Raw genomic sequence first — 24,974 nt, 5'->3', positions numbered from 1 at the left:
ACAGAAATATAAGTTGATGGGCAAAAGTATGGTAATGATAGGTGGGAGGATCAAATTAGATAACATAAGTAAATCTGTCTGTATGCTGAAAAGTGCTGTATAACTATATAAAATATTCACAGGATACAAGTGATGAAAATTATTTACAGTGACTGAAAAATCTAGCAAGAGGGATCATGTTTACTGACTGTTTAGCCATATATGTTGTTTATATTGGCCTGTTCTTAGCTGGTCAATCAACATGAAGTTTTAAGGAATATGTTTTATAATATTTTATATATTGATAGAGAAACAGATATGGAGTTATAAAGCAAGCATATTTTTTGAAAATAGCAAATAGAGTATTACCAATAACAGTGTTCATAATAAGTCTGTGATCTCCTGGTGCTAGGTGGGTACTTGTTGAGTTGAATGTTAAAGCAGTATATTTTTGCTTTGTATGTATAGTCGACTATTGCTATAAAGCTTAAAAATTAAGAACTATTAAGAACTATTTAGAGACTTCCGCCAAGATGGAGGCATAGGTGGAAACACTGTGCCTTCTCCCACAACCAAGTTTGAATACAACAAAGGTTTGGAGAAACAAAGACACAACCAAAGGACAGAAAATTGAATTATACAGAAGTCCGACTACATCTAACCATTCAATGGGGACGGTAAGAGGGGCGGAGCCAGCAGAGAGCAGGGTCGGGCAGGACACAGCCCCCGACCCAGGCGCGCAGGCAGACGGGAACCAGTTGGGGTGCGGGGCAGACCGCGGGCGCATATTCGAGCACAGTGAGACAGACCACGAAGGCCCCAGGGGGCGAGGGCTGACAGCAGTGGCACACTTGCGTGCAGTGGGACGAAACGCATGGGCCCGGTGACGGCAGCAACTGCGGCACTGGTGAGGACCGTGGCGGCAGGCGGCGGACAGGACGCCATAGTCCCTCTTTGACCCCGCCCCCACATACAGCGTCACAACCCAGCGACTTAGTTGCTCTTCGGCACCGGTGAGGGCCGGGGCGGCAGGCGGCAGATGGGACGCCAGAGTCCCTCTTTGACCCCACCCCCACATACAGCGTCACAACCCAGCGACTTAATTGCCCTGTAATACCAGTGAGAGCCATTGTCCCTCTTTGACCCCACCCCCACCTACAACGTCACAAACCAGCGACTTAGTTGCCCTGCTCTGGTGAACAGCTAGGGCTCCGATCCTGCTACCTAACAGGCACGAACAGCCCAAAAGATGGCGCAAGAAGAACTCAAAGTCCCAGAGCCAATAACTCTAAGCGACCGAGAAATTGCCAGCCTCTCAGAAGCACAGTTCAAGACACTATTTATCAGGATGCTCACAGAACTGGTAGATTATAGTCACAAATTAGAGGAACAAAGTCACAAATTAGAGGAACATATGAAGGCTAACCTAATTGAAATGAAGGGAGATGCACAGGAAACCAATAGCAATGGAAAGGAAACGGGGACACAAATCAATGGAATGGACCAGAAGGAAGAACAAAACATCCCACCAGAAACGAATGAAGAAATGAAAATTCAAAAAAATGAGGAAAGGCTTAGGAACCTCCAGGACATCTTGAAACGTTCCAACATCCGGATTATAGGGGTACCAGAAGGGGGAAAGAAACAGCCACGAGTGGAAAACGTATTTGAACAAATAATAAAGGAGAACTTCCCCAGTCTGGCAAAGGAAATAGACTTCCAGGAAATCCAGGAAGCTCAGAGAGTCCCAAAGAAGTTGGACCCAAGAAGGAACACACCAAGGCACATCATAATTACATTAGCCAAGACTAAAATGAAGGAGAGAATCCTAGAAGCAGCAAGGGATAAGGGGACAGTCACCTACAAAGGAGTACCCATCAGACTGTCAGCGGATTTCTCAAAAGAGACCTTACAGGCAAGAAGGGGCTGGAAAGAAGTATTCCAAGTCATGAAATCCAAAGACCTACAGCCAAGATTGCTTTATCCAGCAAAACTTTCATTTAGAATGGAAGGACAGATAAAGTGCTTCTCAGATAAGGTCAAGTTCAAGGAGTTCATCATCACCAAGCCCTTATTATATGAAATGCTAAAGGGACTTATATAAGAAAAAGAAGATGAAAAATATGAACAGTGAAAGGACAGCAAACACACAGTTATTAACAACCACACCCAAAACAAAAGCAAACCTAGAGGACAGCTAGATCAGGAGTGGAACCATAGAAATGAAGAACACATGGAGGGTTAGAAACAGGGGGGTGGGAGGGGGAGAAGGGGGGAGAAGGCACAGAAAATAGCATAGATGGTAGGTAGAAAATAGATAGGGGGGAGGGCGAGAACAGTGGGGGAAATACAGAATCCAAAGAACTTGAGACATGTGGTTATAAACTAAGGAGAGGGGGAGAATGGTGGGGGAGGGAGTGTGCGGGTGGAGGGGATTGAAGGGGGGGAATAGAACAACTGTAATGGTATAATCAATAAAATGTATTAAAAAAAAGAACTATTTAAATACATGTAATTGTGCAATTTCAAAACTTTCCAACCTTTAATAACAAGTTTGTGTCTTATAGATTGATTGTGTGTATATTTTTGTTCCTTTTTCTTTTTCAGTGAGTTACCTGAGAGAGAAGAAGGTGAAGGAGAGGAAACTCCAAACTTCAGCCACTGGGGTCCACCAAGAATGTATGTTGATGACATTAGTTGCCATCTCAATAGGACAATACAATCAGCCACTTTTTCTTTACCTTAATATTGTCATTCAGTCATTCTCTAATAATTGAGAAATTGCTGGTCACATATAGACTAGCCCAAAGTTTAGTTTTATTTGTTTTATTTAGAGACTTTTAGCCAGGCAAAATGACTATGAACCAACATTAGGAAAATCTTTATCATACTTGTTCAGAGAAAGCAATTTACAAATGTCCATCTATGATAGTAACTGATGGACTAAGAGGAGTTTATCACTGCCTCACTAAGCAGAGCAGATCGGGCTGCCTTGAATGCAAGAAAGCCTCTTTATGTATAAACAACAACAGTGGTAGTTGAGGCTACATCATGTGCCAATTTATCTTTCCCTCCAACCCTTGTATTATCCAAGTTTGCACCTTGTGTGAGTGAACGGAACGTGTTGGGCCCATTTTCTCTCAGATTCCCTTGTGATTTTATGTAGTCATGAAGGCTGTACTTTATTAGGATTATCAAAGTCTTCCTTTAGCTACTCTGTCTATGCTTCATGCATTATTAATTTCATTGTGCCCATCAAAACTGTCTGTTTTTTCTTACACTTCTGACTTCGCCTCAAAAACTCTTAGGAACAATTTTCTGAGCTACTGTTTTATTTGCATTAATTATTGGCCACATCTGTGCAATTTGGGCAAAATTCATAATATTTTGAGGGGAAAGTTTTATTCCATATGTTTTTAAAATGTGGAGGTAGGAGAAAAAGAAAACCATCCTGTCTTCAGAGCAGATAAAATGTGTCTCAGCTGGTTGGAGCATTGTCCCACACACCAAAAGGTTCTGGGTTCAATCCCTGGTCAGGGCACACACCTAGGTTGCAGGTTCAGTGCCTGGTCAGGGTGGTTGGGGTGCATAAGGGAGGCAACCAATCAATGTTTCTCTCATATTGATGTTTCTGTCTCTCTCTCCCCCTTCTTCCCCACCCCCTTCTTCTCTCTCCAAAATCAATAAACATATCCTTGGGCAAATATTTTTTCAAAATTTGTCCTCCACTTACAGAACCACAGGTTAAACCTCCTGAGTGGGAAAAGCAGCCTAGGCAACTAGCCTCTCGATGGCAAATTTATTTTATTCTCAACATCTCTGCTTTTTGCCAAAAATGATATGTGACTTTCTTGATTTTTCACTCATTTGTTCTTTCCTTAATCCATTCTTTGCTAACATTATGGATGTAGATGAAATGGACTAATCACAGAGCGCACATTGTGGCAGGAGATGGGAAAATTAAGGCCTAGCTAAATCTCTCAATAGGGAGTTATACCTATTGTTTTAGATACCCGTCTTTTTCAGAATTTAAATGTTCACATATGCCATGAATTACTGATTATATCTTTCAATTTTGGAATGTGGTACAATACCTGTAACATTTGTAAAAATACAATTAGAAAATATATTTATATAAAATGAGCCACCAGGATATAGTGCAAATTCAACACTTACAGTGACAATCCAACAAATTAAATTTGTTTCATGAGAGAATTTTGGGTTTTTTTCTTTTTACAGTGTTGAGATTTTTAGAGAACCTGATGTGTCCCTTGGTATCAGTATTGTTGGTGGACAAACCGTTATAAAACGCCTGAAGAATGGAGAGGAGCTGAAAGGTATATTTATCAAACAAGTTTTAGAAGACAGTCCAGCAGGAAAAACAAACGCTCTTAAAACTGGAGATAAAATACTTGAGGTAAGTGGTATTAAAATTCCATGTTTGTTTGAATGTACTATGAGACAGTAAAATAATCATTTAGCCAGAAGTCCCTTCTTCATGTGTTGGGTTTATGTAGTTTACAGCTGCTGTGTTTTGTTTAGATAGATGCCTTAGTGTATATGTTGTTTGCACAACTGTATGAGAGTCTAAAGTTGGGGTGGTAGCATATAAAACAATAAAACAAAAAGCCTCAGATGACTAGACAAACAGTTTTAAAACTTGACAGAATGAAGTAGGTGGTGGGCATCTTGCTTCTCCCATAGGTCTTAACAAGCTCTAAATTTTATAAACATGTGTCAGTGGGATAAGCCATGGCTGTCCTCCCAGAGTTGACTTGGCCCTGGAAGCCAATGAAAGGGTGAATCCATCATTCACGTGTGGTAGGCTTTGCAGAGAAGAGTTTTAAGGGCAGATCGAGGCCCAGAGAATGTCCTGAGGCATGAATCTGATAACATTTCCTTGCATTGGATTTGTTGGATGTCGCCATGTTGAATGTCTTCAGTCCCATCATCTGCTTGTTGTTGATGTGTGCTCTATGATGCTCAACATCAGCCCTGGTGAGTTAGCTCTGATGGAGCAGAAAGAGCCCTGGAAGGCATGGTTTGCAGTCTGGATTGTCCTGCTAATCTTAGTGTTTGTTCTTGGACAAATTATTAAACCCACCTTATTCTCAGTTTCTAAATAAAATGGAAACGAGAACTCAAAATCCTTAGTATCATTGTGAGGATTAAATCAAAATTTTATGTATGTATCAATTTTACATTATATAGATTTTGTGAAATTTTTAAAATATTTCAAACATACTGGGGATATGACAGTGAAGAAAATGGAAAAATCCCTTTTCTTACAGCATTTACATGATAGTAGAGGAGCTAGGCAGTACATGAAAGAATATGTAGAATGACAAATTGGAATGAGTAGCTATGGAGAAAAATAACAGGAAGGAAGATAAGGAATGACGACGGGTAGTGACCGGTAGTAAAGACAGTAATTTCAATTAATAGATTTGTTATGGAAGATATTGGGACAAAAATAGGAAGTGAGAGAGTGAGCCGTGTGGATTTATGGGGGAAGAAGGCTCCAGGAAGCAAAAACTGAAGTGTGAATACTGTGAATGTAATGAGACTCTATTAGGGAATTATGGATACATACACAGTTTGTTGGGTTTTTTAAAGGGTACTCAGGTTTCTGGGGCAGGTATGTTTTCTTTTATTTAGCATTTGCATAGTATAATTTTTTTCTTTCCTTCTTTTTCACCCTTACTTATGATTTTATTATAGTTGTATTTTTATAAGCAACATATAACTGGGTTTTGCTTTTTTAAAAATCTAAATTGATAATCTCCATCTAAGTAAATAAGTGACATTAATTCATTTTTTATTTTGATTACTGATATATTTGAACTTAACTTTTAAATATTTATTTTATATTTTGTTTTTCTCTTTCCCTTAATTTTCTATTTTGAAATAATTATAGATTCCTAGAAAATTGCAAATAAATGTTCAGGGGAGCTGTGTACTTTTTCCTCAGCCTTCTCCAATGTTGATATCACACGCAAGTGGGTTACAACAGCAAAACCAAAATACTGATGTTGGCACAATTCATTGACCTTATTCAGATTTCACCAGTTATACATGTACTTATGTGTGTGTGTTGATAGCTCTCCAGTTTAATCACATGTGTAGCCCTGCATAATCACCACCACAATAAAAACCTCAACTCTGTCGTTACCACAAGACCCCCTTGTGTTACCACCCCTCCCAAACCACTCTTCTCTCCATCCCTAACCTCTGACAACCACTAATCTGTTTCTTTTTTATTAGGCCTATTGTATTGATTATACTACTAAAGTTTTCCCAATTTTTATACAGCCAATACCCTAATTCCCTCCAGCAGTCCCCTCCCTTAGTTCATGTCCATGGGTCATGCATAGTAGTTCTTTGGCTTCTCCATTTCCTATACTGTTCTTAAGATCCCCCTTTAGTATTTAGTACCTACCAATTCGTACTTCTTAATCCTTGCACTTTCCCCCCATTTCCCCCTATTCCTCCCAGCTGATAACCCTCCGAATGATTTCCATGCCTGTGATTGTATTCCTATTCTGGTTGTTTGCTTAGTTTGATTTTTAGATTTAGTTGTTGATAGCTGTGAATTTGTTGCCATTTTAATGTTCATAATTTTGATCTTCTTTTTCTTATATAATTCCCTTTAACATTTCATATAATAAAGTCTTGATGATGATGAACTCCTTTAACTTGACCTTACCTGGGAAGCACTTTATCTGCCCTTCCATTCTAAATGACAGCTTTGCTGGCTAGAGTAACCTTGGATGTAGGTCCTTGCCTTTCATGACTTGGAATACTTATTCCAAGTGATTTCTTTGAGTACCCTGATAACCAGTATCTTCAGCTGTGCATCTGAAAGGTTGGTTTATCTCTATTTCATTTAGTTCTTTTCCTGGAGTTTTGTTCTGTACTTTCATTTGGCCCATATTTCTTTCTCTCCTTAGTTTGGCAGCCTCCCTGTGTTTGTTTCTGTGTGTTAGGTAGAGCTCCTTTGACTCTCTGTCTTAGTAGCATGGCCTATTGCAGAAAAGGCACCTGTAAATTGTGTGGGGCAGAGCCTTAGGTAATCATCCTGGTGTGGCAACCTGTTTCACCACTTTGTGGCTCCGTGTAAGGGAGAGCTCAGAGAAGAGACGGTGCCTCTGCCTGGGCTCTGGAGATGGCCTGGGAGGAAGCTGTCTCCTGGTACTCGCACTTCACTTTCTGCCTGTGTGCCACTGGTGCCCTTCCAGCTGTTGCGCTGGTGCTGATTCCCAGAGGGAATGTGTCTGTGTGAGTCCTAAATCTCTTGCAGGCCCTGTAAGAGGAGTCTCTTGAGAATCCTGCAGTGTCTTCTGCCACCCCAACCCCCATGGGCTATTACAGCCAGAAGTTATGGGGACATACCCTCCTGGTGCTGAAACCCTGGGCTGGGTTGTCTGATGTGGGGCTGGGATCACTGGCTCCTGAGGTATCCCTCCCAATTTTTATCCACCACACATGAGTGTGGGTCCACCCGTTTCACCGCCTCTCCATGCCACTCCGTCTCCATGCCTCTCCATGTCTCCATGCCTCTCCATGCCTCTGCCCCTCCTACTCATCTGAATGAATGTGGCTTCTTTAAATCCTTGGTTGTCAGACTTCCACACAGCTCTATTTTCTGATGAATCTGGGTGATACTTGTTTTGTAGTGTAGTTGTAATTTTGGTTGTAGTTGTGTGTGGTGAAGCGTGTTTAACTACATCTCCATCTTGACCAGAATCTAACCTGTTTCTCTATGTCTGCAATTTTGTTATTTCACTGTTGTCACATAAATAAATCATACATTATATATCTTTTTCAAAGTTGGCTCTTTTACTCAGTATAATTTTGTCGACGTGCATTCAGTCTGCTGTGTCCATCAATGGTTCACTCTTTTTACGGCTGAGTAGCATTCTGTGGTGTGGAGGCACCACAGTTGGTTCATTCAGCCACTGAAAGACATTTGGGTAGTTTCCAGTTCTTGGCTGTTCCGAAGAAAACTCCTATAAACATTTGTGGGGTTTTGCTTTTCGTTTTTTTGTTTCTTTGCTCCTATAAACATTTGTATACAAGTTCCTGAGCAAAAATAAGTCTTTGTTTTTCTGGGATAAATAGCCAAGAGTGCAGTTGCTGAGTGTAAATTCACTTTTAGTCTTGAGCTGTCAAAATTTTTTCCAGAACAGCCATACAGTTTTATATTTCCATTAACAATATATGGTATTCAACAAAATTGGTATTGTCACTTTTTCATTTGAGCCATTTTGATAGGGATATGGTGATATTTCATTATTATTTTAATTCATGTTTCCCTAATGATTAATATTAAGAACTTTTCATTTGCTTAATTGCCATCTGTATATATCTTCAGTGACATGTCTTTTTTTTGCTTGCTAATTAGATTGTTCATTATTTTATCTTTTTAAATTTTAGGGTTTTTTCCCCCTCTCATCTCTACTGGCTGTCTTTTAAAAAGAAAGTATTCTCTCACTTGTCCATCATCACTTTCACACATAGTATTAAGAATGCACTGTTTTGTCTCAGACTTAATAATTTGTATTTCCTCAAACTCACAGCAGACTTGAAATATTACACTCTAATATGAATTTTGTCAAGCATAAAGAGTCATTTGTTTACTTTTTTCCCAGTGAAAGGTTACTTGCTTGTCTCATTTTTTAAGTAAAGCATAATAGTAATTTCTTTCTGTCCTAAAACAATTACGTGGACAATTTCAGTCCATATAAAGAAATTTTTAGTACCAGGAAGTTTGAATTTAGTGTAATTTTTAGAAATGGGTCTTCTTCATCTGTGTGAATGGACACATTTGGGGTAGATGTTTTTCTGTTGTAATATGACAGAATTCCATTTTCTCCCTGACTTCCCAATGTTAGTGATTCCCATTTAGCACTATGGAAAAGGGAAACAAAAACTGATTATTAGTGGAAGATGAAATGATTCTAATATGGCCTCTACTTCTTTTATTGTTGAATGTTTGGGGGATTAGGTTATTTATAAGAAGCTTCATCAAAACTGTGTGGCAGCTTTTAAGCTTCACTTTAACATTTTTCTCTATATATTTTATTCATTTAATATTGTTCATATCCTTCCTCAATTCACATGAGAAGAGAGCTTTCACAGAGCATTAAAATCTTCCAGTGGAAGATTTAGTGGAATAAAAAGCCACATTCTTTCCATGGCCTTTTGGATCTTGCAGGATGTGGCTTCAGCTGCCTTCCTGACCTCCCCTTTCTTCTTCCACATCTTTCCCCATTTTTTGAACTCACCTGCCTTTTAATCCCTCTAACACATCGATCTTTTATCTCTTGCCTGAAAGCCCTTCTCTGTCCCTCAGCTTCTGGGGTGCTCACTTTTCTTCCTTCTCTGCTCAGACTCAGTGACAGATCACCTTCGTCACTCCCTCACATACACTTCCAACTCTTTGGATCTTCTCTCCTCTCACTGAACTTGTGCAACTTTTTGCTTATTTCAGGTCTCTAGTATCACCAGAGAAAACAATTGCCATGCTGTCCAGTCTCATTTTAAATTCATGGTCACTCCTTCAAGTGGGTCTTTGTTCTGCCCTGTAATCCTGTAATATTTTCCATTTGTTTCATTCTCCTACTTCTGTGGATAACTGTTCCCAACCTCCTGTACCTCTTCATCGGACTGAATTTCACCTTATGATCCTTGTTCCTTCTTCCCTTGACAAAACAGAAGCAGTCAAAGGGGAACTGCCCCTTGCTCCAACTGCACGCCAGATCTTTTCTCTGACAGTATCTGTAGTGACAAATGAACTATTTGTGGTTCTGTCTGAAGCCAATTGCTCTAACTGTGAGGTAGATGTCATTCCCTCTTTGCTGTCCAAGGATTTGCCTCCACAGTTGTCACTTCTCTCTGTGTCCTTCCTTGTCCTCTCTCCTCCATCAGCACTGCTGTGACATCTCCCATATTAAAATCAAAGTCCTACTTTGGTTCCACATCTATCTCCACCCACATTTCTATTTCCTTTGTCTTCTTACAGCACATTGTCACTATTCATTGTCACTGTCTACCCAACAATTACCAAAGCTTTGTTACATTATTGGTTTGAAAAATTGGTTTTGTTAAACATGTTTGGTAAGTACATAATGTCTTAGAGATTGTTGGCATATTTTCAAAGTAGGTTCTCTGAGATTTATATGATAAGGATCCATTTATACTTTGAGTGAAAGTAACTGAATGTTTTCATGCTTCTTGTTGAACATAATTTAAGAAATGTTCAACTGCTCAATTGTGATAGTGGACAATTTGCTTAAAATGATCATTCTTCCCGGTCACTGAGAGGAAAGTCCAGAGAGATCCCCACCCTCCCCTACCCCTACCCAGAACCATGTACTGTGTTAGTAATGAGGGTAACATTATAAACTCAGATGCTTAAGGTTCTGTTACTGACTGAGCTGCTATTTTGAAAAATTACATTTAACCAGGACTATTGTTATTAAGATATACTGTCTTACTTACTTTTCTTGAAGGTANAAGGATCCATTTATACTTTTAGTGAAAGTAACTGAATGTTTTCATACTTCTTGTTGAACATAATTTAAGAAATGTTCAACTGCTCAATTGTGATAGTGGACAATTTGCTTAAAATGATCACTCTTCCCGGTCACTGAGAGGAAAGTCCAGAGAGATCCCCACCCTCCCCTACCCCTCCCCAGAACCATGTACTGTGTTAGTAATGAGGGTAACATTATAAACTCAGATGCTTAAGGTTCTGTTACTGACTGAGCTGCTATTTTGAAAAATTACATTTAACCAGGACTATTGTTATTAACATATACTGTCTTACTTACTTTTCTTGAGGGTAAACCATTATTTCCTTAAGTGTGTCCCAAAACAGCAAAGCTTTCAATGGGCCAATCTTATTTTTATTCTGGCTTTGGTCTAATACATTAGACTCTGGCAGTTCTCATAACTGTGTAATACACATGAACTTGGAATTAACCTAACCACAATATCTGCTGTCTTTCTAGTTGGAATAAATTACTTGTGTGTTCCAGGTGTCTGGAGTGGATTTGCAGAACGCCTCACACAGCGAAGCCGTTGAGGCCATCAAGAATGCAGGAAACCCTGTGGTGTTCGTTGTTCAGAGCTTGTCATCCACTCCAAGAGTAAGCTTTGGTTTATACTTTTAAAACATTTAAAAATGTTCTCTGTATCTGTAAACTAAGTTTTAGCCTCCAGGTATTTTTCTATATATTTCTATTTTTACTCTACTATTACCTAGAAAAGGCATTGGCCTCATAAAAATTTAGTTATTAATTTCAGTTTTCCCTTATTTACTCCACTTTTGATCTGACTAAATTTGAGTCAGTTCAGTGTGTGTTGGTGTAAGTCACAGGTTATGGAATCAAACAGAACTTTTTTGCATTTCTTGATTCCCTGTTTACTAGGTTTGCTAACTTGGAGCCAAGTTATTTAACTTTCTGAGCCAGTTATTTTGTTTTTAAAATACCTTGAACATAAAGAGTGTCAGGTATGAAACCATTCTAGAGATGCTATCGAAAGTTCTGTATATTTAGTAGAGCATGTAAAAACACAAACATGTTGTGCTGTTGTATATTCTGTTGGAGATTCCAAATTCAAAAATAATATTTAATCATACAATTTTTCTCCATAATAAATCACTCTTGGTAGACAATTAGAACTCTGATGCGCAGATGTCCATGGCAGGGTGTGTATTTATATTGCAGTGTGTAGCAGAAATGTCACCCTTAAGCCCTGTAAATGGAAGCAATGTTTATTATTTTTTTTTACTTTATAATGGAAGACAGCTGTTCAACATATACATCTGAACACTAGAAAACATGTGCGTGTTTTTAACATTTGCTTTCCAATACAAAGGTTGAATTGTACTTTTCAACCTTTAATATGTCAGGGCACACAGGAAGTAATAATTATGTGTCAAATTGGGCAAAGAGATGCCCCTACAGCCAGGTCATCAATACCCTATTTTCATCGTCCTTGTAACGTGCACAGTAGGCTCTCCCGACTAGGCAGCTCTGCTGTGATGCCCTGCATTGCAGTTCAGTCCCTATTAGTCTTAGCACTGTGTTTGCGCACCATCAGGGCCCACTGAGAGAGGTGAACTGAAGAAGGCCTTCTCATTTTCCCACAAGTTGAAATTCAAGATTTTTTTTTGAAATCTACTTTTAAAACTTTCGTAGTATTGGGAAAGTAGTTTACACCATCACTTTTATTTCTGGAAACTGGGTTCAATAGCAAATTTTGTCATGATTATTCCTCGCCAAATGATACTTCCAAAGAAACAGTTTTGAACTAGAATGAGCCAATCAAATTATGAGGCCACTTTTGAATACCCTGCCAAAAAATATTGAGAGCTTTCAATAAAATAGATTATAAAATCAAATAAAAAAGTCAAGCTTTCAACCCTTTGCTGCCTTTGCTGGTGAGCTGATGTGGACATTTTTGCCTGGATGTTAGAAACAGTGCCATTTCTTTCAACTCTTCAGAAAAGAAAAAAAATCTCTTCAGCGTCATGCCACCCTCCTGTCACTTATCCCCATGCAGCAAACAGGCTGCCGCACTGTGAATTCGATTCCTCGAGCCCTGAACTCTCGGTGGTTCCAGTGAAGGCAGCATATTCAGGGCATGGTGTTAGTTACTGAGTCCAGGACTTGTTCCATTTTGTAGCCCAGAGTGATTCCTGTTGAATGAACCAGTAAAAGGAATAAAGGTTCACGTCTTTACAAACTGGTATTCTGTTCAGCTCACTTATTGTGCAGGTAGTGTTGATCACAGAAATAAGAAATACAGCCAAATGCTCAGTCATTTTTGAGCAGTTTACATTACTTTGAGCCATTCCCTCAAAGCACCCAAAGAAGTAATTTTCTAATGCAGGGCCCATCAAAGGCTCTATGTCTAACTACACCTTGGTCACATGGAAATTCTCATTGACACCATGAATTGAGCAGTGGCATTTAAAGACTTGCTCATTTTTTCTTTGAGCTGTGTTTTATTTTTTTATACGTTTGCTCTTAACAAATGTTTTAGGTATATCAATAATATATTGCCTTTTAAAACCTTTTTTCCTGAATTTCTCAAGTATATTTTTAGCATACTAGAAAGAAATGTGTGTATCCATTTAGATTTACTTAGCAAATGCTTATTTGGGAGTGGACTCCATTATTTATACTGTACTCCTCTGTAAATAGCTTTCATGCCAAGGTTTTTTTTTCCCACTTGATAACAGAAATACACTTAACAGTGGCACCATGTGTTTTTTTAATGTTAAAAAATGAACCCTTTTGAAATTAGGGTCATGTCTTCATTAAATTTATTTTCATGTGTTATTTTCTCCCTCCCCCCCCCCATATTCTATTTGTATCTCCTAATACCATTGTTTCATAATGGTGCCTAAGTTTTTTTGACACATGTACATTTTTCATATTAATCATATATAAATATATTTTTGCTTTCACAAGAAATAGTTTGTCTTTTACTTTTCATAAAGATATAGTCCTTGCTAAGCCTTTTGTATTCTAAATTTTGTCAAAGATATGTGTCAAGAAATATATTTTTTCTGCTATCTGAAAAACAAACAGTGTAAACCTTATGAGTGGCAACTTCTGTCTCATCCCAAAGCTTGTACTCACAGCAGGTTTTGACCTCTGATTGTCGTGTGCATTAAACAGAGAGGTAAACACTAAGTGCTAGCACTGTGACTAGTCACATAGGAAGCACTGAGTATCTGGTGATATGTCGTTACTATTGTTTTATACTTAAACATTTCTGAGACTTTCTTATTTATTCCCAAAATGAATTTATTTCTGTAGAAGAAAGATTGATCTTAAATTGCATTTAGAGAGAAACTTTGTTTTTGCCTTTGTTTTTTGAATTATTCCTAGAAAGATAGTTTCTTTAAACTTTTGAGAGATTTTTTTTTTTTTTTTAGTCTTTGTCATCAGATTTTTATGCCAAGGTTATCTGTGTTAGCTATTTGAGGAACTTTTTTAAAAAATACAATTTTGTATTTTCTAAAGATGTTTCACACATAGTTTTACAAAAAGTAATCTATGCTATTGGTACCATAAAGGATTAAAATTCTTTCTATGAAATTACACTCTTCCTTTCACGTAGAAACATTTATTGAGTGCAGTTATGTACTAGTCTCTTTCTGAGCACCAGGGTTATGGTGGTAAATAACACTAAATTCCAACTCTTATTGGGCTTTTATTCAGTGATATAAGTAAATTTGAAATTCACCTTTATGCCAACAGTGATAATGAAATATTTATTGAGTGTGCACAAGTATGCTAGATAACATACTTGAACTCAGGTACAATGATGAATAAAGTAAATCTATCAAGTAAATAATGGCTTCCTATGTTCTAGGAATTAACTTAGACCGCCTCTTATACTGTATTTTGCAAAATGAGATGTTTGGACAACAGTCAGTATCACGACTTCCTTTTTAGTCTCATTCATCTTCACTTTCTGGATCTATACACACAAGCCTGTGGATTGATTATTCCTCGATTACTCACACACATGCCACAACTTGTTATATTGCTTGTCAATTTTCCCAATTTGTATCATTTGCCTTAAATTGTATTTCTCATGTCTTTATATTATACATGCAATCAAAGAGTTAAGTATTTTTTTAATTACATTAAGAAATGTAATGATTGTGACATTTCACTATTGTCTTCTTCCCCCCTCCTTTTTTTCTTTCTCTCTTTTTTTTTTTGGTGGTAGGTCATTCCTAGTGTTCCTAACAAAGCCAACAAAACTAATAACCAAGACCAAGACAACCAAGAGAAAAAAGAAAAGGTAACTTGAACCTCTCAAGCTTTTAAAAAATGGTTTTGGTTTCTATTTGCTTCTCTAAGCTACACTTAATAAGAATGTTATTTTGATGAGTATTTGGGTAGATGTACTGAATTTATAATATTTGCTTTCTGTGAACATACTGTCCAGGATGAAGGCCAGAACCCTATGGAAGCATAAGTATAAACATATTACAGAACACCAACCAGCCACTGCCATCTACATCTCTCCTTTCTGTTCAGCTGGACCAGTTGTCCATTCCGGGAAAATGCCTTGCACACTGGGAGCTGCTGAGACTTTGATCTTGGTATTCTCTCAGCCTGGAAATCCATCTCCCACTTTGCTCTTCCTTTGTGTCCCCTAAGGAGCAGGTCAAAGATCATCTCTACTGAGAAAACTTTCCCTAACATCAATCAAAATTAATCATCCATTCCTGTTTTCCCACCTCTATTCTAGTAGAATTAGTTTATCTGAAATTTGTTTTAAGATATCATGTCAGTAAGGATGAATTTTCATTTTTTTGTGAGGATAACTAATTATCCTACTCTTTAAAAATAGGTCTTCCTGGTTAGCAACAAGACCTTTGTCATATCTCAGGTTATCAGGAGAAGTCTGTTTCTGAGCTTTCTCTTCATCTTTGCCAGGACAAGTACTGTGCTACCTAAATATTAAGCCTAATAGTAAATCCTGTCTGCTAGGACAACGATTTCTTCCTTTACAGATTTCTTCTTCAGAAGCGTCTTACCTATTTGTATCCTTTTTCTTTTCCAGACAAATTTTAGAACTGGCTTATTAAATTCCACAAAAATAGCTCTTTGGGGATTTTGTTTGGAATTGTGTCAGATCTCTAGGTTAATTTGAAAAGAAGTTACATCCTTATCATATTGAGCCATTTTAACCATTAACATGGTATATCTTTTATATACCATTTTATTTTTAAAAAATATTTTATTGTCTATGCTATTATAGTTGTCCCAACTTTTCCCCCTCCCTCCCCCAGGCCACTCCCCACTCCTGTAGTCAATCCCCACACTGTTGTCCATGTCCATGGGTAATTCTATATGTTCTTTGACTGGTCACTTCACCTTCTTCCGACCAGTCCCCCCTCCCCTCTTCCCTCTTACAGCTGGCAGTCTGTTCCATGTGTTGATGCTTCTGGTTCTATTTTTCTCATTAATTTATTTTGTTCATTACATTCCACTTAGAAGTGAGAATATATGGAATATATATGTGTATATATATGCACGCATATATATATCAACTTAGAACTTATTAATTTTTCTTTACTTTCCTTTAATTTTTATAATTTTCTTTGACAAGATATTGTAATCTTTGGTTTATTCCTAGATATCCTTATCTATTTGTGTTTCTTTTAAATATTTTTAACTTGTATTTTTTTGTTTATTGCTAGTGTATAGACATAAAATTGATTTTTATATACTTATTTGACATCTTGCAGCATTATTCTCTTATTCGTTTATAAAACAAGACCTAGTGTAGAACACTGGGAAACCCAAAATGCTGAAATAAAAAGATTAAAATAATTTGTAAACCTATTCCCTAAAGATAAACTTATTAAACACATGGAGCCTTCTAGTTTATTTGGGTATGTTCTCTATATGTGCATAAAAAGTACTTTTAATAAGAATATGACTCTCAAATTTTAATACTGTGTGTATAGATTTTCATTTGTGGATTTTTCTGTATAGCTAATAACAATCACTTTGGATAAAAGCAAGTTTTTTTTTCCATTACCAGTCTTTCTTTTTCTTGTTTGCTATGTCTGCCAAGATCCCTATTGTGTTTAATAGAAGTAATGAAAGCTAACATTCTTGCCATTTTTATCTTCCTGATATTTAAGAAAATACTTTTAATGTTTCATCATTGAGTATGATGTATTCTTTAAATTTTTGTAGACAATCCTTGAGGTTAAGGGTGTATTCACTTTTATTTTTATTTTGCTAAGAATTTTCATAATAAATGGCATCAGCATTGAATTTTATTGTTGTTATCTGTATTTACTGCAATAATTGTGTGTATGTATAATTTTTTCCCTGAGTTCCTTAAACTGGTAAATCACATTAATGGGTTTTGCACTGTTGAACAAATCATGACTTCTTGGCTTAAACTTAATCTGTTTTGCCCATTGATAATATTTCTTTTAGGGTTTTGCATCTGTGGTCATTAGTGAAATTGTCTTGGAATTATCCATTTACGTACTACCCTATCTGATGTTGGTTATATGAGACTACTAAAATGAATAGTGGGAATATTCCTCCCTCCCTCCCTCCCTCCATCCCTCCATCCCTCCCTCCCTCCCTCCCTTCCTTCTTTTTAGTTCTCTGAGAGTTTGTGTAAACTAGTAATTACTCCTTAAATGTGTGGTCAGACTAGCCTATGAAGCCATATTGTAAGACTGTGTTTTCTATGTGTGAAAAATCTACAATAATAGATTTTGTTCTTTAATCATTATTGAACTGTTTCCATTTTTCTATTGCTTCTAGAATCAGTTTTGGTCACTGGCTCTTTTCTAGGAGTATATCACTTTTTACATTTGTTGGCGTAAAGCTATTCAGGTATTTTCTTAATTTGTGTTATCTATGCTCTCTTTATAGTAGTTGGTTTTTCTTTCTGAATATATTTTTTTTTACATTTCTTTCTTAGTTAATCTTCAAGGTTATTTTCTATTCCTCTTTTTGAAGAATTAACTTTTGAATTGTGTTAGTCTTCTTTGTGGTATCTTTTTTCTGTTCAGTTTATTTTGTGTTTGTCTTTACAGTGCCTTTCTTTTTTGTTAGGGTTTCTTCTTCTTTTTTTTTTTTTTTTGCCAGTAATCGTTAGCTAGTTATAGAACTTATTTATTTTTAGTAATTTTTCTTTCCTAAAATAATCATTTATTTTCCTTCTAAGTCCCTCTTTACCTTCATCTCAAGATTTTAAGTTGAATTTCTATTGTTTACTACTAAGTTGTTTTTTTTTAGCTCCCAACATGATTTCTTTTTCACTCATTTATTCAGAAATGTATGCTTATATCTGTATTTGAATATTTTTAAAACTTATTGTTATTATTTTCTAATATATTTCACTTATAATCAGAGATTCTGGTTTGTATTCAGTATTCTCTTAAATTGGTTGAAACTTTTCTATGGCCTAGCACATTGTCAGTGATTGTATATGTCTATTTGTGAATTAAAAGAATAGCTATTATCTAGTTGTTAGATACAGGTTTTTATACAGTCATTAAGGCAAAATAATTAATTGACTTATTCAGATATTTTATGTACAAATTTATTTTGCGGGGAAGGATTAGGGTAACCTAGATATCTACCTTTTGATGGCAAAATTAGCCTATTTTATGTTGTTGTTCTGCTTTTGCTTTATATTTCTTTAAATTAATCTATTAGGTATTTATAAGATTTAAGTTTTTATATCTTCCCCAGACATTGGCCCTGTTATTAATATATGACATTATTTAGTAATGCCTTGACATCTATTTCATCTAATATCCCTGAAAATATCCTAGTTTTCTGTGTTTGCCTGGTATTTTGGCTTGGAAATTTTTGAGCCACACACGGAATGAATTTTGGTCTCTAACCTGAGTGTGTCTTGCCTTGTAAAAAATGCTCAAGGAACACTAGTTTTTCTTTTTCCCTTTTTTCCTTCTACCTCAAGCTAAGTCCAAGGCCAGGAAATATTTCCTACTATAGCCTAATATTAAGATTCTGGTTTGTTTGATTGATTTGTTTGTTTGTTTGTTTCTTTAAGCATATTTTATTGATTATGCTGTTACAGTTGTCCCACTTTTTTCTCCCCTTTATCCTCCTCTCTCCTGCACACCCCTTTCCACCAGCATTCCCCTGCTCCCTTGGTTCATGTCCATGGGTCATACCTATAGGTTCTTTGGCTGCTCCATTTCCTATACTATTCTTTACCTTCCCCCCACCTATTTTGTGCCTACCAATTATGCTTCTTATTCCGTGTACCTTTTTCCGTACTCTCCCCCGTTCCTATTCCTGCTGATAACCCTTCATGTGGTCTCCGTTTCTGTGATTCTGTTCCTGTTCTAGTTGTTTGTTCAGTTTGTTTTTGTTTTTTAGGTTCAGTTGTTGGTAGTTGTGAGTTTCTTGTCATTTTACTCTTCATAGTTTTGATCTTCTTTTTCTAAGATAAGTCCCTTTAACATTTCATATAATAAGGGCTTGGTAATGATGAACTGCTTTAACTTGACCTTATCTGGGAAGCACTTTATCTGCTGTTTCATTCTAAATGATAGCTTTGCTGGATAGAGTAATCTTGGGTGTAGGTCCTCGCCTTTTGTGACTTCGAATGCTTCTTTCCAGCCCCTTCTTGCCTGCAAGATTTCTTTTGAGAAATCAGCTGATAGTCTTGTGGGAACTCCTTTGTAGGTAACTGTCTCCTTTTCTCTTGCTGCCTTTAAGATTCCTTATTTTTTATCTTGGGTAACATAAGTGTGATGTGCCTTGGTGGTTTCTCTTTGGGTCCAGTTTCTTTGGGAATCTCTGAGCTTTCTGGACTTCCTGGAAGTCTATTTCCTTTGCCAGGTTGGTGGGGGGGGATGTCCTTCATTATTTATTCAAATATTTTCAATTTCTTTCTCTTCCTCTTCTCCTTCTGGCACCTCTATCATTAGGATATTGGAATGTTTAAAGTTGTTCCTGAGTTTCCTAAGCCTCTTCTTCTTTTTTTTTTTTTTAATTTTTGTTTCTTAATTCAGTTTTGGTCGAATGTTTCTTTCTTCCTTCTGTTCCGAATTATTGATTAGAGTCCCAGTTTCTTTCCCTTCTCTGTTGTTTCCCTGTATATTTTTCTTTATTTCACTTTGTGTTACCTTTACTTCTTCCTCTATTTTATGTCCATACTCAATCATATCTCTGAGCATCCTGATTACTAGTGTTTTGAACTGTGCATCAGATAGGTTTTCTTTCTCCTCATCACTTAGTTCTTTTTCTGGAGGTTTGATCTATTCTCATAACGCACACCTGTTACGTTGGAATTGGTGGAGCCTTAGGTATTCGCCAGGGCAGGGCAACCCACATAGCTGTGTTGTGGCACTGTGTGTAGGGGCAGTGTCCAAGAGGAAAATGCTGCTTACTCGGCCAGCTTTCAGTCTCTTCCCCTGGTACCCACAAACAAATTGGGCTCTTCTGGTGCTGATTCCCACGTGTATGGGCTTGTGTGTGGTCCAGGACCCCATGGATCTCTCCAATGAACTCTCCTGTAAGGTGGGAGTTTCTCCTACTACCACAATGCCCATGGGTTTTTATAGCCAGAGGTTTTGTGGCTTTTATTTCCTGCACTTGAATCCTGGGTTGCTTGGTCTGTCTTGCTCCCCAGCTGTTTATCCCAGTTTATCTGCACATGACCACCTGGTCTTCCAGCCACCACCTTGCCACACATCCTCTCTGCCCACAAGGGTGCCTGTCTCCTCCCCTCCTACAAATCTGGATGAATGTTTATCCTTTAACTCCTTGGTTGTCAGCCTTTCATACAGTTCTATATTCTGGCAGTTCTGGTTGTTTTGTTTTAAAATTTGTTGTTGTCTTTCTTTTTGTTGTACAAGGAAGCAAAGCATATCAACCTGTACCTCCATCTTGGCCAGATGTCCCTGTTTGTTTTTAACTTTATTGCAGATTCCCCCCTGTTAAAAGAAAGGAAGAGCTATAACTGAATTGAACACTTGGGATGTTATTTACAGACATGAGCATTGGGGCTGATCAAGATTTCTGGAGGATTTTGGGGAAGGATACACTATTCTGTAAAAGGATAAGGAAAAGTAACACAAGGTTGCTTACCAAATTGTAGGATTGTCCATTTTAATCTGGTTGGCCACCTTCTTTGAGTTCAGATTACATTCTGATTAGCAGTAGCATATACTGTGGGTGCAAGATTCTGTGGGCAACTATTAATAAACACGGGTAATAGGTAGATTCTGGAAGATGATGATGTAGCAGTGTTAGTAACGTACAGATTGCAGGTGATTTCTTGCAGAATTCTTTCTCAGCCTTTTGGAGATATGATAGTCTTTGTTTGTGAGGATTGAGGTTGAAAGGGTGATATCTTTACTTCCATCTCCTACCTTGCTTGACCTCAAGTGGAACTAATTAAACCACTGTCACTCACTAGATAAAAATAAGTAAAAATGGTATGATTACATTTACATAAACACCTAGAAAATACAACCAGTGTTGACACAAAAGGAGATTAGTAGTTTAAGAGAATGGAGTACCAGGGTAAAGGGTGGGCCGGAGGGATTAGAAAGAAGCACAAGGAAACTTTCATGGGTGATGGTAATGTACATTATCTCGGCTATGGTAATAAATTCAAATTGTGTACTTTGAAGTGTGTATAGTTTTTTTATATGTTAATTGTATCTCAATACACCACAATAAAGGTTTTAAAGACAAACTAAGATCTCCTGCCCTCCTGGAGCCTGCATTCAAGTGAGACGAAGCAAACAATCTAGAATTCAGAGACGGCTGTTTTAAAGTACCTGGGGATAAGACATGACCACCCACAAAACATGGTATCTGGAAGGGGCTGGAATATAAGTTCCTTAAGGCGGAATATCTTGTCTCATAATAATGCCCATTGCCCAGGACGTTGTCGGACCCCAAATAGGCACATAATACATACTAATTGATTGAGTAAAGACTCCTCAAAACAAAACAAAAATCACTGGTTTCAGGCCACCAGAGATTGTCACATGCCCTGTGGAATTTATTGATATTTCTTTTCTTGGTCACATGTTACAAAAACACATTTTTGAGACTTTGTCATTTTTATGTGGTCAACAGGTTCCTGAGAATATTTAGTCTACCTTATTGCTTAGAATGTTGATTCTGAGGTCCAAGCATTCATCAGTTGTTTATTGAAACTTACAGTGTGTCAGGTACTGTGCAACAGTTGGGACATAACATCAAAAAGGAAACAGATAAGGGATCTGACACAGATAGTAAACACTCATAGATGAATAAACTAATTACTAATTTAATTACTTTGGGAAAACAAGGTAATGTGTTTGATTCAGGAAAATTGCACATAAGGTCCCAGGAAGGAAGAAGATAAATATATGATTCTTATCAACTGTGCCTTGTTCCATTAAACTGAATTGACTTTCAATATATAGCAAGGATACTTGTATTCAACTCTAATATGACTATATTTCTAGGAACTATTATATTGATGAAATCCATTATAAAAATGTACTTATTCCAGGTGAGTTCTTAAAATGACTACATTTTGTTATATGCAAATTATACCTCAATAAGGTTAAGACATCTATTTCAAGTGAAAAATATGGACACATGCTACACTCTGGGACTAAGGGGAACCTCCTGAAGGTATTTCACAAAGATCAGGATGGTCTCTTGTAAACTCCTTGAGGGCACGTTAGTATTACCGGATGCATGTTCTCAGTTCATTCTTCACGGAGTGCTCCATCAGTGTCCATTCTTAACAGAGTCGTTATTTGTTATTCCAACAAATAACACAGTGTTCCATCAGTGATATTCCTCATTGTGCTAGACCTTAGAACTGGCTGATAATACTGAGCTTAATGGATAAGAATTTGTGATATTCTTTTACACACACACAGCATGTAGACATGGGTATCATTCAACATTGGTATAAATGTTTTTATAGTCTTATGTATCTTTGTTTATACTCCACACCAATAAGATCAAGGAGATCAGAGAAAAAGTACACCTGTTTCAAAATGACAATTACTTTGATTTTGTGATTTTGGATTTTTACATAAAAGTGCTTTCAAGTTAATGGTTTCTATGAAAAAGGTTTTTTTTTTTTAATTAAAAGGCTAGAAAGTCTAAAGTAATATAAGTTTAGTTTCACTGTTTTCTGGAAAGCTCTGGGAATATTAGATAGTCTCCATACACCCACCAGAGCTTCTTTAGGAGACTCACATCTAATTTATTAATACCCTTTGAAGGTAGGAAAGTGTCACACACTCCCAATTAGAGGAAAGAGCTCTGCTCAGTTTCATATACCACAGTGCTTTTAGTAATAAAAACATAAAATTGGAAATTTAAAAATGTAGAAGCAGAGTCCAAAAAAAGTTCTGTTACCACTGGGGATTTACTGTGGGAGCCAAGAAATCATTGTCTGCTACTAAATAGCTCGTGAATTGCATATCTCAGGCATCATCACTATTTAATTGGTTCTGGAACATGAGTATACTTGAATATCTCCATGGGACCTCCAAAAACTGACAAAATATAATTAAGAAATAAAAACATGACCTATAAAATTATGTAAAATGTACAGGTGCCAGATATTTATTTCACTCATTAACAAAGGAACTGACAAGATGGTCAGCCTGGACTTCCGGCCAACATGTAGATAACAGGTAGACACACTGTGCCTCCTCGCACAACCAAAATAAGGACAACAACAATTCAGAAACAAAGTAACAACCAAAACTGAAAGAAAATTGAACTGTATAGAAGTTGGACAACCAAGGAGTTAAAATAGACACGTTCTTCCGGACCGGTAGGCGGGGCAGAGTTGGGCAGATGAGCGGAGCGGGGTCGCAGCACAGGAAGTGGTGACACCGGCCGCGCAAGGCACCCTGGGTGCACAAGGCGGCACCGGGCCGACTGCAGGCACCCAGGCGGCTGGCAGACACTAGGCGTGGCATGGCAACAGGCAGACCCAGCGAGGCGGCGGTTGAGAAATGGGGCGCTGTGCGCACGGTGGCTGGCTGCGCAGTCCCACATTCACACGCAGATAACTGGGGAGCGAGACAGATCGCGCAACCCAAGGTCCTAGTGCCAGGAAATAAAGCCTCAAAACACTGATTGAAAATACTTGTCGGGGTTGAGGCGCAGGACGAGACTCCCACCCTCACAGGAAAATTTGTTGGAGAGACCCACAGGGTTTCACAAGCCCACCCACACAGGAATCAGCACCAGAAAGTCCTGGTTTGCTTGGGAGGAGCGGCAGAAGGGACTGAGGTCCAACAGAGAGCAGAGCAAAGAGCCATTTTTTTCCGTCTCGGGCTCTGCCGTCATAAATAGCGTCACAATCCAGCGACTTGGGTTGCCCCGCCCTGGTGAACACCTAAAGCTCCACCCCTCATGCATAATAGATGAGAACAGACCAAAACATTACGGCTTAAGCAGAAAAACAGCTCAAAGCCCCAGAGTCAATACTTCTAAGTGACCCAGAGATAGCCAACCTATCAGATGCACAGTTCAAAATACTGGTGATCAGGATGCTCACAGAACTGATTGATTTTAGTCACAAATTAAATGAACAAATGAAGGCTACACTAAATGAAATGAAGGAAAATGCACAGGGAACCAATAGTTCCCTGGGAAGGAAATGGGAAGGAAATTGGGACTCAAATCAATGGAGTGGACCATAAGGAAGAAAGAAACAACAAAACAGAAAAGAAGGAAGAAACAAGAATTCAAAAAATAAGCAGAGGCTTAGGAACCTCCAGGATATCTTTAAATGTTCCGACGTAAGAATTATAGGAGAAGAGGAAGATCAACAAGGAAAAGTTATTTGAACAAATAATAAAGGAGAACTTCCCCAGTCTGGCAAAGGAAATAGACTTCCAGGAAGTCCAGGAAGCTCAGAGCATCCCAAAGAAGTTGGACCTGAGGAGGAACACACCAAGGCACATCATAATTACATTAGCCAAGATAAAAATGAAGGAGAGAATCCTAGAAGCAGCAAGAGATAAGGAGACAGTAACCTACAAAGGAGTTCCCACCAGACTGTCAGCTGCTTTCTCAAAAGAGACCTTACAGGTAAAAAGGGGGCTGGAAAGAAGTATTCCATATCATGAAAGACAAGGACCCACATCCAAGATTGCTCTACCCAGCAAAGCTTTCATTTAGAATGGAAAGGCAGATAAAGTGCTTCTCAGATAAGGTCAAGTTCAAGGAGTTCATCATCACCAAGCCCTTGTTATATGAAATGTTAAAGGGACTTATCTGAGAAAAAGAAGATAAAAAACACGAACAGTAAAAAGACAGCAAACTCACAATTACTAACAACCACACATAAAATAAAAACAAACTAAGGAAACAACTAGAACCACAGAAATGGAGATCACTTGGGGGGTTAGCAACAGGGGAGTGGGAGGAGGGGAAGGTAGAGAGAATAAGTAGCATAGA

At 37.8% G+C, this 24,974-nt stretch overlaps 1 protein-coding gene across 5 annotated transcripts in view; it reads left to right on the top strand.

Annotated features, from left to right (window-relative positions):
* Window positions 1-24,974, top strand: part of PATJ (PATJ crumbs cell polarity complex component) — a 330,197-nt gene that overhangs the window by 124,772 nt on the left and 180,451 nt on the right. For all 5 annotated transcript variants that reach the window (XM_037043696.1, XM_037043706.1, XM_037043682.1 and 2 more), the window contains exons 23-26: window positions 2,587-2,658; window positions 4,219-4,396; window positions 11,022-11,132; window positions 14,740-14,814. In XM_037043696.1, the coding sequence (XP_036899591.1) occupies window positions 2,587-2,658; window positions 4,219-4,396; window positions 11,022-11,132; window positions 14,740-14,814 (436 nt within the window). The remainder of the gene's footprint in view (window positions 1-2,586; window positions 2,659-4,218; window positions 4,397-11,021; window positions 11,133-14,739; window positions 14,815-24,974) is intronic.

The sequence above is a fragment of the Sturnira hondurensis genome, unplaced genomic scaffold (assembly GCF_014824575.4).
Source record: "Sturnira hondurensis isolate 20B ecotype Veracruz unplaced genomic scaffold, ASM1482457v3 Scaffold0000648, whole genome shotgun sequence".
Classification (NCBI taxonomy): domain Eukaryota; kingdom Metazoa; phylum Chordata; class Mammalia; order Chiroptera; family Phyllostomidae; genus Sturnira; species Sturnira hondurensis.
Note: the sequence above shows the minus strand (reverse complement) of the source record. Positions and strands in the feature narration are given on the sequence as shown.